This window comes from Nilaparvata lugens, chromosome 4 (assembly GCF_014356525.2).
Source record: "Nilaparvata lugens isolate BPH chromosome 4, ASM1435652v1, whole genome shotgun sequence".
NCBI lineage: Eukaryota > Metazoa > Arthropoda > Insecta > Hemiptera > Delphacidae > Nilaparvata > Nilaparvata lugens.
Window position 1 is genome coordinate 67,265,978 of NC_052507.1, and position 16,840 is coordinate 67,282,817.

General features: G+C 35.2%; 1 protein-coding gene across 5 annotated transcripts in view; it reads right to left on the reverse strand.

Moving 5' to 3' along the window:
• Positions 1-2,506: 2,506 nt before the first annotated feature.
• LOC111046412 overlaps positions 2,507-16,840 on the reverse strand; it is a 32,081-nt gene continuing 17,747 nt past the window's right edge. The window contains exons 1-7 of one of the 5 annotated variants that reach the window (XM_039426278.1): positions 15,319-15,568; positions 13,819-13,872; positions 13,220-13,265; positions 12,591-12,707; positions 9,104-9,206; positions 7,138-7,280; positions 2,507-2,661 (exon numbers count right to left, since the gene is read on the reverse strand). In XM_039426278.1, coding sequence (XP_039282212.1) covers positions 2,630-2,661; positions 7,138-7,280; positions 9,104-9,206; positions 12,591-12,707; positions 13,220-13,265; positions 13,819-13,872; positions 15,319-15,321 — 498 coding nt within the window. In that variant the 5' untranslated portion in view covers positions 15,322-15,568 and the 3' untranslated portion in view covers positions 2,507-2,629. Of the gene's footprint in view, positions 2,662-7,137; positions 7,281-9,103; positions 9,207-12,590; positions 12,708-13,219; positions 13,266-13,818; positions 13,873-14,628; positions 14,654-15,089; positions 15,297-15,318; positions 15,569-16,840 lie in introns of those variants that run through there. The other 4 variants (XM_039426280.1, XM_039426279.1, XM_039426281.1 and 1 more) reach the window with 4 other exon arrangements.

A 16,840-nucleotide genomic window follows, 5' to 3' on the forward strand; every position in this document is an offset into this window, starting at 1 on the left:
TTCGTTGAATCCCATGTTCATACCTTTCATCGTTTCCATATACTATGCTTGTTTTTCCATTTCCAATCATTTATGATCATGCGTTGTTATCGTTGATGAGAAAAGTAATAGAATGACGCTGAAGCAATAAAAACCAATATAGTCCAGGTTCTATTACAATTGCAATGCTCTCCTGAATTTCCATTCCATTGAATGGGAAACTCGGTAAATCTGGATCGTCTCTTCAAATTGTGTGAAAGAGAGATAGATAGTGAGTGAGATGTGAGAAAGAGTAAGTGATAGTGAGAGAGCCAGTGAGTGTGTTTGTGTGAGAAAGTGTTCAAGAGAGTGAGCGAATTCTGTTTCAGTTCTGTGTTCTGTGAAAGATTGGTTCAAAAAGTAGGAGATGGTGACAATTTTATTAATTGGCCCATCCCACTAGCCTTTGTTCTAACACTGATCTCGAATATTCTCAAGGGTCGGCATTGTCTCTCGAACTGGAAACGAGGTGAACGTGACTTTCCAAAGAAATTTCACCCAAAGATAACTGACACTTTAGCCGCTGGATCAAAGCTACAAGAAATCGAACTACTAGTTAATTGCTACTTTCCTTCTCCACTTTTGTACCCTGGGGAATCTCGACTCAAGGGCTTGCAAATCTCAATGATGGACTGCAGTCCTCTCAATTCCATTCACGCTGATCCACACGAGTCATACTTGAAGACATCATAAAAAGACTACCTCCTCAAATTCTTCAACTGACATCCATTCAATTCAAGTATATAAATAGCATGTGGATGCTCATTTTCATACCTATCACTTATTATACTACTAGCCGTCAGGCTCGCTTCGCTCGCCATATCCTTCTAGCAAGGGGGCTCCGCCCCCTGGACCCCCGGCTGGATCGTCCAAGAATGAGATCAACAGGCTCGCTTCGCTCGCCTGCATTTTTCATTTGAGCATTTCTATCATATGTTAGGACGATATTAGTCGGGGGTCCAGACTAAACGTCTAGCTAAACGGATATGGCGAGCGAAGCGAGCCTGACGGCTAGTAATATAATATTCCCAGGAATAGCTCTGATTGAAGTAGCAGTGCCCAATCAACTTTTCCGCGATAAATGCATTTCAATCTTCTACTTGGAGCCAACCTAACAAAGTCAACTCAACTTAATGCCAACCTGACAAAATTATTAATTTAGTTACCAGTTAACAACTGTTTCGAAGAGGTACTCTTTCTAGATTATAGTTCTATATTAACTTATGATATGAACATTTTTCAATTATAATTAAGAAAATGAGAATATACATGCTAAAAGACGAACTTTAAACCCTTAAGAACCACCCTTAGAGGTAAAATATTGCCAAAAGATCTCTTAGTGCGCCTCTAAAGGGCCAACTGAACATACCTACCAAATTTGAACTTTTTTGGTCCGGTAGGTTTTTAGTTCTGCGAGTGAGTGAGTGAGTGAGTCGTTCAGTCAGTCAGTCAGTGAGTGAGTGCCATTCCGCTTTTATATATATAGATGCTATACCTATACAATACTTACACTCTCCACTCTACAAGTACACTACACTATACTTACCATACCTATACTTTCTATACTCCAAGCTTCGGTTGTACAAAAGCCTGTTAAATGTCATAAAATCCAGTGAAATGTCATTATTGTCATTAAATGTCATGAGAACCTACCAGAGAAGACTTTATTTCGGAGAAGCCTTCATTTCGGAGAAGCCTTCTTTGAATTGGTTTTCGTGGCATTTGATCATTATTAAAATTAAGCAGGCTTTTGTGCAACTGGGCCAAATTATCATAACTTTCAAATTCGAATATATTGTATAATTTATATTCGCTTCATTATTCATGATACACACATTCGGGAGTTATATAAAATGGAGTTTCTCATAGCATATCCTTCTTTATTCGTATTGAACAATTCACTGAACATCCTATTGGTTGGAGATCATTCCATTTATCAAATCGATGATCATTCAGGGGTCAGAGAAATAAATTCCAAAACCAAATTCAAAAATGATCGAAATCGGATTCACGAAGAGTTCTCATGAATGAATATTCTACCTTTTGGCATCTTCATTTATCCACAAAATAATGATGACCCGTTTCCAGTTTCTCGAAACCTGTAGCAGTTTCTTATAAAACTTGCTCAGAACTTGAAAAGAACAATCTTAACTCCTTCTTAAATATCCAGAGCTTTTCAAAGCTATAGGGAAATGGAAGAATAGAAGTAGAAAGTGCCTAAATGAGCGCTGCTGTCCAGAGATTGTCAGTTTGGTGTAAGCCTAAGCATTCCTGACCGGTAATTAGGAGGTACTGGGTTCGATTCCCGGGCTGACAAATAGTTTTTGAATAGTAGCGCTCATCGAATTTCCATCCAGCTGTTTACCCTTTTGTCAATATTTGCAGTAGCAGAAGTCTTCGGGGTGGATTGCAGCATTTACTTTGGATTTTCGTTTAATAATAATTAGAAGTGGATAGGATATTTTTGAAAATAAATAGTCCAAACATATTTGTTTGAGTTTTCATAATTCATTTATTCAGAAGGTTATTCACAATCTATTGAATTCAAGCAATAATATTATTGAGAAAACATCCCTGTTGAAAATCATCTTCAATTTTCAAGCGGTATACCTCACTCATTGTTGTTCAGGTAATGAAGAACTTCTGAAATAAAAGTGAGTTACATTATTATCAATATGGATGAGTTGATTAGTTAGCAACAGAAAATTATCCACATTGGAAATAGGGATCAATAATGATTGATCCATCGATTAATATATTGAACTATTGATTTGTTGATTTACTGACCTATCAATTTAATTAATTGATTCATGAATCCCGAGGCTGTTCTGGGTACTGCAAGTGATTGGCTTTTCACATGGATAGGGTACTGGCCTATCGCACAACCCCCTGACTAGGAGGACCAGAATTTTGGGTTTATCCCCTGGAGTATTGATGTATACAATAAAATTTCAAAGTTTCAGAAAATATGTGGCACTAAACATGAAAACCTCAAAAATAAATCAAGATAAGAAACCAGAATAAAGTTCTATAATACCATTGCAGTTCCGACTCTCCTATATGGAAGTGAGAATTTGATTCACACACGTAGAATGAACAGTCGAATTCAAGCTGCAGAAATGAGGTTCCTAAGGAGTGTATTTGGCTGCACTAGAGTTGATAGAATCAGAAATACTGATATAAGACAGGTTTTATTGGTTGCTCCTCTACATGAAAGAATTATTCAAAATAGACGCAACTGGTGCAGTCATTTGGATAGAATGCCACCTGGAAGAATTCCCGTTGTAGTCCAAAATTTTATATTACTGAATTAATGAATAATCACTATTATTGATAGTGATTCGCTCACTCTCTCTTACACTTTCTCTCACAAACACACTCACTGGCTCTCTCACTAACTCTTACTCTCTCTCAATCTCTCTCTCACAATATCTCTCTCTCCCTCTCTCTTTCGGTAGAGAGCTTAGTAGAGAGTTAGTGGGGAAGATATTTTTAATATTCTTTCCAAATAATGGACATTGATATGTTCAAAGTTCCGCCAATTTATGTAGATGCATAACAATATGATTATCTATAGTTATTATATTACAAATTGCTTTTTCATATCATATACAGTTGAATAATTATTTTCTTAGTCTATATTATGTAAATTCATCTATAATTTTGCTGTATTGTAAGCTATTGTATATAAGTGTATATACTACCACTACCTAGAGTAGATGGCTAAGTTTCATATTACACTTAATGAATTATCACTATTATTGATAGTGATTAGCTCATTCTATCTTACACTTTCTCATACAAACACACTCACTGGCTCCCTCACTAACTCTTACTCTCTCTCACTCTCTTTCTCACAATCTCTCTCACTCTCACTGTATTGTAAGCTATTGTATATAAGTGTATGAGCCAGTATATATTGTAATCTACATGAATAAATTACTCAATCAATCAATGAATCAATCTCTCTTTCTCTCTCTCTCTTTCCAGAGTTTATGCTACTTGAATTATCCTTATCTAGTACTGATAAATTACTCGTTGGTATCTGTTATCACCCACCAAAAATAGGTCATTTTACAGATTTCGAAAGTGCCTTGCTTTCTCTTATGCCTTATTATAGCCGTATACTAGTTATGGGGGATATGAACACCGACTTGAACATGACAAATCGTAACTTTGACTACTTTCAACTGACTACTATTTTCCAATGCCTAAACATGACTATTTTACCTCTCAATCCAACTCATCATACTAATGTATCTGACACACTCATTGACCTTCTCATTGTTAGCGATCCTAACGAGGTTGTTCAAGCAGGCCAAATCCCAGTCCCAGCTATTTCTGGACATGATTTGATCTACTGTGTACTTTCCCATAAGATACCTAAGCCAGAAAAGAAAATTATCACTTATAGAGACTTCAATAACTTTGATGAGGCCGCCTTCCTGACTGATGTGGCTCAGACTCCATGGCATCAAATTGAAGCGTTACCCTCAGTTGATGACATGGTCAAGACTTTCGAGAATTGGACTTTGACTTTGTATGACAAACATGCACCTTATGTGACGAGGAGGATTAATAGAAAACGACGAGTACCGTGGATGACTGAAGATATACTTAAGATGATGGGACGTAGAGACAAAGCACACAGAAAATTTAAAAAGACATTTGACTTGCACAGTTTGATAGAGTATAGGAGCCTTAGAAATAGAGTTAAACAGGAATTACGGAACCCAAAGATTAGGTACTTGAATTCGTTTATGACAAACAATAGACAAGACTCTAAATCACTTTGGCAGGGAATAAAAGAATTCGGGCTTGGCAAACAGAAACCGAATCCACAAATAGACTTACCATTGAACAATATAAATGACATTTCACACACTCTTCGTTTCACACTCTAACCAACGCGACGAAGTTGTCATTGCTAATCATATCGATGATCTTGAAGAGCAGGTTACAAACTTAGATTTACCAATTACTGATCAATTTCATTTCCATCCAATTTCAGAAGAAGACACTTTCAGAGCAATTCAACATATTCATAGTGATGCTACGAGTGTAGACAAAATTCCTATTAAATTTATCAAGAAGATGTTATTTGCTGTTTTACCAACCATTACATACATTTTCAACAAGTCACTTGAAGAAGGAATTTTCCCTGAAAACTGGAAGTTTGCTCTTGTTCGCCCTCTAAATAAAGTTCCATCACCCAATAAAGTTGAGGATTTTAGACCAATCAGTATTTTACCTGCATTGTCCAAAGTGCTAGAAAGACTCATTCATGCTCAAGTTGTAAAATTTCTAGACAACAATAGTCAACTTCATAACTTTCAATTAGGCTTTAGAAAATTCCATTCAACTGAGACAGCTCTGCTCCGTGTCACTGATGATATAAGGTTAGCTATGGACCAAAGAAAATGCACCATCCTCACCCTATTTGATTTTTCTAAAGCATTTGATACTGTTGATCATACAGTCCTTCTGAATAAGTTTGCTATTCTTGGTTTCAGTCACAACTCGTTAGTTTGGTTTAAATCCTATCTATTAGGTAGGAAACAATGTGTATCTGTCGGTGACAATAAGTCTACTTGGAAAAACGTTATGCATGGAGTACCACAAGGTTCAATTTTAGGCCCTCTCCTCTTCACTTTGTATGCTAATGACCTTTCTTCCATTATCAAATTCTCCTGTTTCCATACTTATGCAGACGACCTTCAAATCTATTTAAGCTGTCCCATAACAAAAATTAATGAAACAGTTGCAATAATGAATCAGGATATCAATTCGATAGTGGAATGGACAAAGAAAAATGGCCTTAAGCTTAATCCCATTAAAACACAACCCATTATAATTGGATATTCTCGTCTCATAAACAATATTGACCTTGAATCGATTCACAAAATTAGTGTAGATGGTAATGACATTCCTTACTGTAGCTCAGTTAAAAGTTTAGGCATTATTATGAATAATACTCTTGACTGGTCAGAACAAGTGAACAAAACTTGTAAAAAGGTATTCTCAGCCATGCATGCATTGAAGAAAATGCACGATATTCTCCCTAGAAACATTAAATTATTATTGGTTCAATCTCTCATCTTCCCACATTTAATGTATTGTAATTCTGTTCTTAATGATATGCAAGTCACTCTGAATGATAAACTACAGCGTTGCCAAAATTATTGTCTACGTTTCGTCTACTCTCTCCAACGCCATGATCATATCACCCCAGCCCACATTGCTAGTTCAACATTGAAGCTTCCCAATCAAAGGCTTTTTCGAATAGTCAAGCTTGTTAGAGATATCTTGAAATACGGTAATCCGAACTATTTCAAAGATGATTTCAAATTTGTCTCTGAAGGTAGGAGGATAGATGCTTCACATACTAGAACCGGAGAAAGTACTTTAAGGATACCCAATCATCGAACTACTATTTTCACAAAATCCTTCTTAGTCAGTGCCTGTCGTGCATGGAATGCACTTCCTGTTTCTATCAGGTCCATCGAGAGCCGAGCGAGCTTCATCCTGACTTTAAAAAAACATCTTTTTGAACAAATGACTGAAACTGTCCGGACCTAGAACGAACACATGACAACCATCCCCCACCCATCCCACAAATACAAACCTTTAAACCTGTTATAGAACGAATTGTATATATATATATATATATATATATATATATATATATATATATATATATATATATATATAATAAACTCATGTTATTTCAATATTATCCACTGCATACTGCTGTATATTACTGAAAGTTGATTACCCTGATCTACTTTCAGCCTACTTCATTTTATTAATCAATTATTTGATCTTATCTACCTATATAATTATTTTACTTTATCAATTTTCTGTTTTTTTCTCTTAAATATTCATTTTGATGTCCAATTTCGACTACTTATTCATTCGACCTTCAAACATAACAAACTTGTACATACAAGGGACATTTTTGTGATAAGCGCAATCATCTATCAATTGGATCATAGCAGAGACCGTCAATATCAAAACGCGATCAAAACGAACACTACCTAGAGTTGTATCACTGGATTATGGATCACTGGATCACTGCATCACTGGATTTTGATTAGAACTAGAAATTTTCATAGTTACCTTCAGCTGAGACCAGATCTTGTAAGCTTCCTTTTTTCAAGTATCTCATGAGTCTCTCTTTATCCACGTTCCACAATTCTGCCATCTTTTCGACAGTTACTGGTTCTCTTCCTTGCACGTGTGTAACTACTTCCATAGTAAAACTACAAAACATATGATTATTTTTTATTTAAAAACAGTATTCCAAAAAGAAGCAGGATTTCCACATATCAGTATTAGTTTTCATGTCGGGATCAGGGATAGTATTATCATAGAGAAACAATAGCGTAAGTAGATATCCCATGGTATAGGGCGTTTATGTCGCAATTTTTACTGTTATCTCAAGTTGATTACTATCGATTATTGTGGATTTTCATTGTTTCGTTGGGGTGAGAGTGTATGAACGGCACAATATGAGAGACTACCAACATCACACAGCTTCACGGGGAAGAACTACGTGGACTATCGACTTGAGATTACAGTAAAAGTTGCGACATAAACGCCCTATACAATGGGATATCTACTTAAGTTATTGTTTCTCTATGGTATTATTCCCATGAGTTTTAATCATTATTGTACTATTCTCACTCTGTTCGGCCAGGGGAGCGCGGATAGTCACAAGGAAACAATAGTTTTACTGAACCGTACACGGATTGTTTATTGTTTTTGAAGGAACGGATTCAAGGATCCAAAGGTTCAAAGAACACCACACGCCAACCTAAGCTTATTGTGTTCCCAAGTAGTATGTTAGTTAGGCAAAGCAATACATGAATCCTTTACAAAAACCAGAAGTTTTTCCCTCCACTAACATCCCATTCATCACCTGGAAGCTTGTCGCAATCCAGTGTGATATGCTTGGCAGTCTCTTTAGACTGATTTAGTCCTCGTGACCTACGTGAGTTCCACTCCTGGCCTGAAGATCCTTCCGCTGAGGAAGGGGTGGCCAAGTTGCCTCTAGGGCGCCCGGCTACCCTTGACCCACATTTGTGCTTTTTCTTTTTGCCCCTCCGAAATTCTGCAGGGTCAAAAGCCTCACCTCTCCCAAGAAATTTTGCCTGAATGGCCGCCCTTCTTTGAACAGTGGTGAGTTTTGGCCTCTCCACCTACAAACTCACCTACGTGAGTTCCACTCCTGGCTTTTTTGTAGGTCATTCCGCTGAAGGAGGGGTCACCAAATTGCCTCTAGGGCACCTGGTCACCCTCGACTCAGCCTCTTGACCTACATTTGTGCCTGTGGTTTCACCCATCTCTGGTCTGATGGGTTTTTCTTGTTGCCCCTCCGAAACTGTCCTGATGGGGCGGATCCCGTGGGTTTCAAGGCATGGCAACTTCTGGAGTTGCCTGGGGGTTCCTTTTAGTCGCTTCTCACAACAAGCAGGGATACTGTGGGTGAATTCTGGTTTTCAACAAATTCTTGTTGACTCATGTTTGACTCAAAATTCCCCCAAGCCACACAGATACTGATACTGAATCCTGATTGAAAATTCATAGTAAGACAAAATAACTGTGATTTACATGATCAAGTTTAGTACATTCGCATCATTCAGTGATCAATATTCTAATATTATAAAAAATCTTTAACTTTCAACATAGACATTACCTTCTCTTCTGGAGTCCCCCGCCTATTTTCAATTTGAATTTTGCACCGGTCACCAAAGTATTAACATACTTTTGAAAATGATCTACCTATTCTATTCCTACTGTTATAATTTTGTTGAAGTAAGTCTAGCTTGAAAAAACTATGTTAATCTATACATCTCTTAGAACCATTATACTATACTTGATAGTAATAGTAAATTATGCAAAATTTTACGTAATATGCTTCCTCTATGTTTAGTCTTTGTCCAATCAAAAAATATATGTCAGCTATTGGTGTGATACGTTAACTATTAACAGATTCTATTCTGTATTAGAAGGTACCTATATATTGTGATATACGAGTAATATCAGTTGTAATATCATTTAATCATAGCCTCTCTAAATATACCTTGAATCACCACCCTTGGTGTTAAACTTCACATATTGTTCCCAGTTAATTCTTTCACCACCACATTCTTTGATAGTTCCAAGCAATCCAGCCTTCATCAAATCTGTGAAACAGAGCATTATTTCTCAATCGATTCGTAATAAGAATGAACTTTGTTATTGAATTTGTAAAATGTATTATTCATTTATTAGAATAGATTAACTTTGTGAAATTACATAGGGCAGGTGTAGCCCGCGCTCTACAAGGGTCTGTGGATATTACAAATAGATTGAATAAATATAGTTGATGAGTTGGATAGTTTAGAAGTGATGATGTGTCAAACATGTATTCCCTATCCCATGCATCTTAATTTCAATTCTTCACTTCATTGATAGTTGGCCCGTGGATAGAACAGATAAGATAGAGCGAATATCTCGGGAAATGTTGGGAATATCACAAAATTCCACTGAACAAAAAGTGTAGAAAACTTATCAATCTTCATTTTTGTATAGTTATTTCAGTCAGTTGAACGCATTGTTCTCTAGATATGAGCGTAGAAGCAAAACACTGCAAAATGCAAGTTATGAACCACCCTCATCCCCTTAGCACATGAGTAAGGAATAAGGACTTTTGATATGTTGTCCTCCTAACTAGTCTCAACAAAGCTGCAAAGTCAAAAATTTTGTTTAAAAGATTCCCTCCAAATTCCTTTGTCAATTGGTCTATTGTTGCAAAAATTGAGATTTCACACTCAACACTAAAGATGCTACAAAAGGTGTAAGGAAATTCGTAAAAGCGTGAAATCATACATCAAATTAAAGAGAATTTAATGCCTTATAATCGGCATGGAATTTTCCCGTCGATTTTTGAAAAGTTATAAGAGCAAAAACAGAAAAAATTGTTGGCAAACGCGTTTTTTCATTAAATGTCACACCTTAAAGGGCAGATATCTCGAAAACCAGTGGGGATTTAAAAAAAAGTTGTGAAATGAATATTGTGGGAAATTATGTAAGCTTTAATTTGTTATATGACAGTCAAGTCCTTAAGATACATAGGTTTTGAGTTTTTAGCGAGAAACCAAAAAATGGTACCTTTAAACCACCCCCAACCCCTTAGCACAGGGGGTAGGGGTGGGGACTTTTGATATGTTTATCTCCCAACTACCTTTAACATAACTGTGGGGTCAAAAATTGTCTTCCCAACTTTTCCTTCTATAATCTTTCCTTGACTGGACTATTAGCCGTCTCAAGGCTTTACATTGCAAGCGTTACGGAAATCGTCCATATCTCTAGTACCATTGAAAATATCGAAACAAAATTAATTAATGTCCATGTCTTTCTCACATCATTCCCTACAATGAATGCCATACCTTTCAATTTTATCTGCAACTATTTTATAGTTATCAGTGTGCAAGCTGAAATAGTTCGATATTCAACGTTTGCATACATTTATATTCTCTTTAAAAGGATATTATGCAAGCTTTAAACAACAAAATGCTACTAATAGAACTTCTAGTACACAGTGAGACCTTCAAATTTATATAAAATCATACATACTTGATGATCACAGAACAACATATTATGCGTTCAAACGAAACAAAACCAGTGATGGATCACTGTGACTGCTCTAAAACTACACTTGACTAATATTGTAATTATAGAACTGTAAAAATATCAAAGCTAGAATTTACCTTTGATATTCCAGTTGTATTCAGTTCCAGAAATATGATGTATTCTGAACAGGTCACACTCATTGATTTGATGATTTGGTCTGACTTTATTACACATTGAAATTATTACACTAAACTCATCATTTACACTTAACAATACACACAACTCATAGTTCTATATTATAATACTGTATATATCTTAATCGTTATTGAGAAATATATTTTCCCTACGGAATCAATAAGCCAATTTTCATGATTATACACGGCTGAATATAAATGAATTTTAAAATGAAATAATTACTTTCTAGGAATCAAAAAAATCTATTCTTTGACAAAGGCACTTCTATCAATTACCTATGAAATGAGTCGTTGAAATTTAACAAATCCAGAATCAGGTTAGTGTTGAAAAGTGCAGTAAAAAGCATATATATGCAGTACATATATATAAGTCATGAACAATAGGAAAAGGTGTCTGTAGATGAATATGTCAACTCATTAAATCCATTGTACCATTGATGGTAGAGTATGTAATTATTCTATATTCTCTCTTCACTCCAGTACAATACTCACTCAGCTTACAGTTTCAAGTAATGAAGATTTTATTATTTCGGCTCTTCAAAGCATTGGTGTGTTGCTCTGTGACCACCAAGTACGTATTATTATATATCAATGGAAAGGTCATTTCATGCACTACGAATTTGATCATAACATTTTTTCGTTGAACGCTTCCATAATTGTTCATAGAATGAAATGGAAGTAAATGCAATCGTAAAATATTATACTATTTCGGTTTGTACACGGATAACATGCAAACAGTGGCAGCTACGATGAAAGGTTATGACTTTTATTGTAGATAATAATTTGAGAAAGCCATCAACATCAATTACGTTTCAATATTCCCATTAGAACTGGAGATATGGACAATTCAAGTAACGCTTGCAGTATAAAGCCATGAGACGGCTATGGCGAGGTATTTAACCAGAGAGTTGGGGGGTCGAGCACGCTCCCGCTCTGCGTTCAGCTATGATCAAGGCAGCTCTATTACATTCTATACTCACTGGTCATTGGTTGTGCAATTCAACGCTTCCCTCAGGTTTCTCAACCAAGACATTCTTCTGCGTCCCACTGAGCGCTTACCAACTAGCCTATTTTACCTTGGATTATGAGGTGCTGAATCATGTACTTGAGTCCTCTCATAATGTTTCCAACTGTCAACCGTCGTATTTTAATGTCACGCACAATATCTAGTTGCTTACCCATTCTTCTGAGAACTTCTGCGTTTGTGACTCTATCTGTCCACGATATACGGAGTATCCGCCGGTAGGTCCACATTTCAAATACTTGAAGTCTGGTCTCACATTCCTTATTTAGTGTCCATGCTTCCAACCCATAAAAGAGAGCAGGGAAAACATGGCACTTCAATAGGCGGGTCCTAACTTCAAGTCCCGAGCCGACAGTAGAGGTCTAGTAATATAGATAAATATGATATGGATAATCTCCCAGATTGATATCTATCTTAGATAGATCTATCCAACTACGTTGTTGTATCCAGATAGCAGAGATATTCAGCTTAATCTAAACAGAATTTATACATCAGGGGCAACCCCCCACCACAAGCTCATGGACGCACTCAAGATGCTAACGCCTTCCCCCCGCCATCACTCTGAATTAGGATCCCAAAAAATGATGTAATTAGTAATTCTAAAACTGCTGGCCTTTTATTAGTGTAATGAAAAGCGTATAGCCAACTATTATCATTAGAATGCCTATCGAGTGTAGAAGAATAATACAAATAATATGAATGATAGAAAAAGAAAGTCGATCCATAGGCTAACTTACTCAAATCCTTAGTTGACATTCCCAAAGCGCTTGTTTTTGATCTGTCATCGAAAAAGTCTTCAACGTCTTTTTTAGATATATAACCATCGTTATTCACATCGAAAAAATTGAAACTGTCTGCAAACATCAAAGAATGAAAAGTTATTAATATTGTCAGAATCATTAATTTAGCCAAAAATGTTTGGCTGTTACATCATTATTAAATTCTAGTAAACTGAGAGCTTGAATATTGAGAAGCAGAATAAGTAGCATGGGTTTAGCTCTAGATTCATTCAAGATTGGCCAATAGCTGCTCACCAACATTGAGTTCGAGCTTGACTGTCATTGGCCGAGACTAGAGTATTGCCTAAGTATCCCAAATATAGACTAGTCTTAAGAGCCGTCCAACAACATCAAATGACAAGAAACTTAGTAACATAATTGAAAAAACTAAAAGGATAATATTTTACAAGAAATATATAATTATTATGATCACCAAAAATTATTATTCTTTCAATATGAATCAAACACCTTGATATACAGAATGATGTTGACCATTATTCATTGAATATGATTTAAAGTTACAATAAATAATAGTCATCATAAAATCTCAAAATTATATAATTACTCAATTCCATTGTCATACTAACGTCTCAAACCCTCCAAGAACTTTTCATCCGTTACACAAACAGCTATCTGAAAATGAAAGTAATAGTATTAGAAAAGATCAGTTTGACTCATTACAGATACACAATATAGCTGCAATTTTTAAGCTCTATTTAGGAATTGAATATTCGTATAATGCTTCGAAATCGTCAGTTATTTGATTCTTGAGAATTTCTCATTCTCAATCATGGATTGATCATACAGGGGTGCCCACAGAAGGGGGACAAATTTTGAACTCTTAGAGGGACCCAAAAAAGTTGCAAGATTTCATTTTATCATGAACAATGCTTTTTTGTGGGTGCTGAATGTTTTAAGACGCTGCAGCGTCAGAAAATCTCAGAAAAATAATGCAATAATGATGTTTTATTAAATTTTATCAACTTCCGTGCATTTCTATTGGAATTTTAATCCACGATTTTCCTACAATACAATATCCTAAATATAAAATTGAGCCTGAAATACATGTTCAATCAGTCTATCAAGAAATCTACGGGCTTTGCAAATGGCTCAGATTGGATGGAATTCGATGTCTTCTGATTGATAAGTTTGAATTAACCAGTGAACTTGAAAGCTCTGAACTTACGGTAATAGTAACAACCAAATTGATGACAATGGGAGACTTCCTCATTTTCCGCGTCTGTGAAAAATCAAATGAGTTAGAATCATTTCCTTCATCATTCGCTATCAATAATTATCAATGGTCGAGGCAGTTACACACAATAGTAAAACCAGTTACACACACATCGATTTCGGACGTTCGTTTTTTGCCATCCTTTCAAATTCTACCAGATTAAACTCGGCAAACACATGATCTGTGCAGATAGTGCACATACACATCATCAAGATATGTTCAATACAGTATAATAAAATTTATAAGGATGGCAAAAAATTTGACGTTCAAAAATTTATGTGTGTGTAACTGGATTCAGCTGTACAGCCTAATAATGAAATTACTAATTATAATCTAAAAACGTAAAAAAAGATCCGAAATACCAATTTTCAGAATTTTTGTAAAAATGCATGATAGAAACTATAATATTTTAATCACTATAACATAGCTTTCATATAAAACAAACAAAGCCTGAGCTCTACAAGAAGAAGCCCACATACATAGGAGCCTAAGTTGCATGGCTTGCAACTTTTCAGCAAACTGCCTAAAAATTTGTCAAAGTCAAGTAGGCCTAATTTTAAGAGAGATTTGTATGCATTTCTGGTTGACAAGGCATATTATAGTGTTGAAGAGTTTTTAAATTATAGGGTGTTATAATTTGTTCAACTGTAAAATTACAGTTATTTTTTGTATGTAAAGTGTAGAAGAATGTTATAATTTATGTGACGTGCAATATTTTTGTAAGCTTCTTTTATTCTATTTATTTCATGTATTTTTCAATACCTGTTGACATGGCCAGTTGTAAAGTGTTTTGGCATAATAAAGTTGAATTTGAAAAATTTGAAAAGCCAAGTTTTATAACAAGCTACCGACGCGAATCCAACAAGAGCTGAATCCCAATAAATTCAAATTGGAATTAAAGAGATATTTAACTTGAAGAGCTCTTTATAATATCGAAGAATTTTTGAATAAATGAGATCAGCTCCTATATGAGTTGAATTGTATTGTATGTTTGTATTGTTGTATTCTGTAGATGTTTTATTTGTTATGTATTTTATTTTCAATTGAATCTAATCAAAGATATATATTTATAACACTATTCATTGTATACACTGTACAAATTTATGAAAAAAGAAATTCGAGAAATGAAATAAGAAGATATGGTATAAGTTAAGAAAATTATTGAAAATTCAATAGAGATATATGAATTATGATATTTGGAAAATGATTCATGCAATATATACAAACTGATAATAGGTATGACTTCTGACAAATTTGATTGGGACTTTAAACCCAGTAGCAGCTTAAGCTCCTCTCAGACTAAAATAGAGTAGACTACTGAAGTTTTTTGGAAGACTAATTTGCAAAGAATTGTTATTTGAGCAATAATTATTTTCAATTCAAACAGCTTTGCAAGCAGCTGTACAAATACACTTCAAGCATTATTAATCGAACAGTTCCACAATCAATCACCATAAAAACGAGTTTCTGCTTGAGGATCAAAGAAGTTAGCACCTATCGGTTTGACACTGAACAAATGATTTGATAATAAAAGGTATGACGTGCTTATCACAATAGTTTGCTATGCAACAGTTAGTTTTAATGATATTCTATTTGAAGCAATTAACTTCACGATTATCAGTGTTGATGGATTTTCAAAGTATTCAATATATTCTTGAGAATTAAAGCGTTCACAAAACTCTCACTCGAACGGCAAAAGTTTAAATTGGCATTTGATTTCAATGCTTTTCAAATTCCGTGTCATTTTCAATAACGATGATGCAATCAATAGCAATTAACTGCTGAACTGAGTTCACAGAATTGATCTTGTATTGAAGATCAGAGATAAGAGCGAGCAGAGGTTGATGGTTTCAAAGTTTGGCCCAAATTTAGTCAACCTGAATGACATTGTCTACTAGTCAAATCTGAGAGGAATTTTTATCTATCATTGTGTTGAGATTGTCATATGGAAAAGAGCTATTGCTTTTCATGTCAGAGGTTAATTATTCACTTATTGATTATGTAATGATTGTTTTGGTCATGATAGAACGCTACATATCGAAAATTATATGAGTCTGTTTGAGTCATTGAACGGAGACAACTCCTTGAATGCTATGAATCGGAAAATTCAGAAATCCATTTTTCAAATTTTTTAACATAATTTTTGCAAAATTATCCATTTCAATTGTCTATGTGAATAGGCCTGGGCCTATGAGTGTAAGCTACAGGGGGCACAAGACAGAAAGAGAAAAGCATAACAATAACTCTTTAGGGAAATAAAACTGAAATTTATGTGGGAGTTCCTATTAGTAGTTCACAAAATAATAAAGGTGCTCCGATTGGTCAATGAGATATTTAGTCGCATTTCAACTTCTTAGCTTTCCACCAATAGGAAGCAAGCAGCTTGAGAATGGCACACAAGTCATTGTCCAATGAAACTGCTCGTTGAATTGCTGCTTTGCAAATATTATTATAGTATGTTGGTGTCTAGTCAGTTCTGTCCTCTCCCGTTAGAATAATTATTCCTGTCTGAAATTCTCGAAGTGAGCAAATCAGAAATGATTTACATATTTCATCAGAAATTAATGAATACAGCTTTCTTGCTGTAAGTTATTCCTCTAAAGAAAAAATTATAACAATTTGAGTTCATCGTGATAAGTTAAAATAGTAAACATAATACTATAGATTTTTGAACTATGTTTGGGAAAGTCAGGGTGGGATGAAAAGGGCGCCATCTGGCCCTGGTTCCAGGTGTATCAAATCCCATTCATTACTTCATCAATTCGATGTCATCAATTTAGGAGAATATTATGTTACAACAACTAAACTCTTATCAACATATTGTTGAAACAAGACCTCAAGGTGCGTACAGATATACGCGCCTTGAACACGCTCTACACTCGCTCCGATTATGAACGTTATGCGAGATGTTACGCAAGGGATTGCTAGAGGTTCGAAATAGGTTCGAAGGATGATCGCGCACTTGTCGTATTGT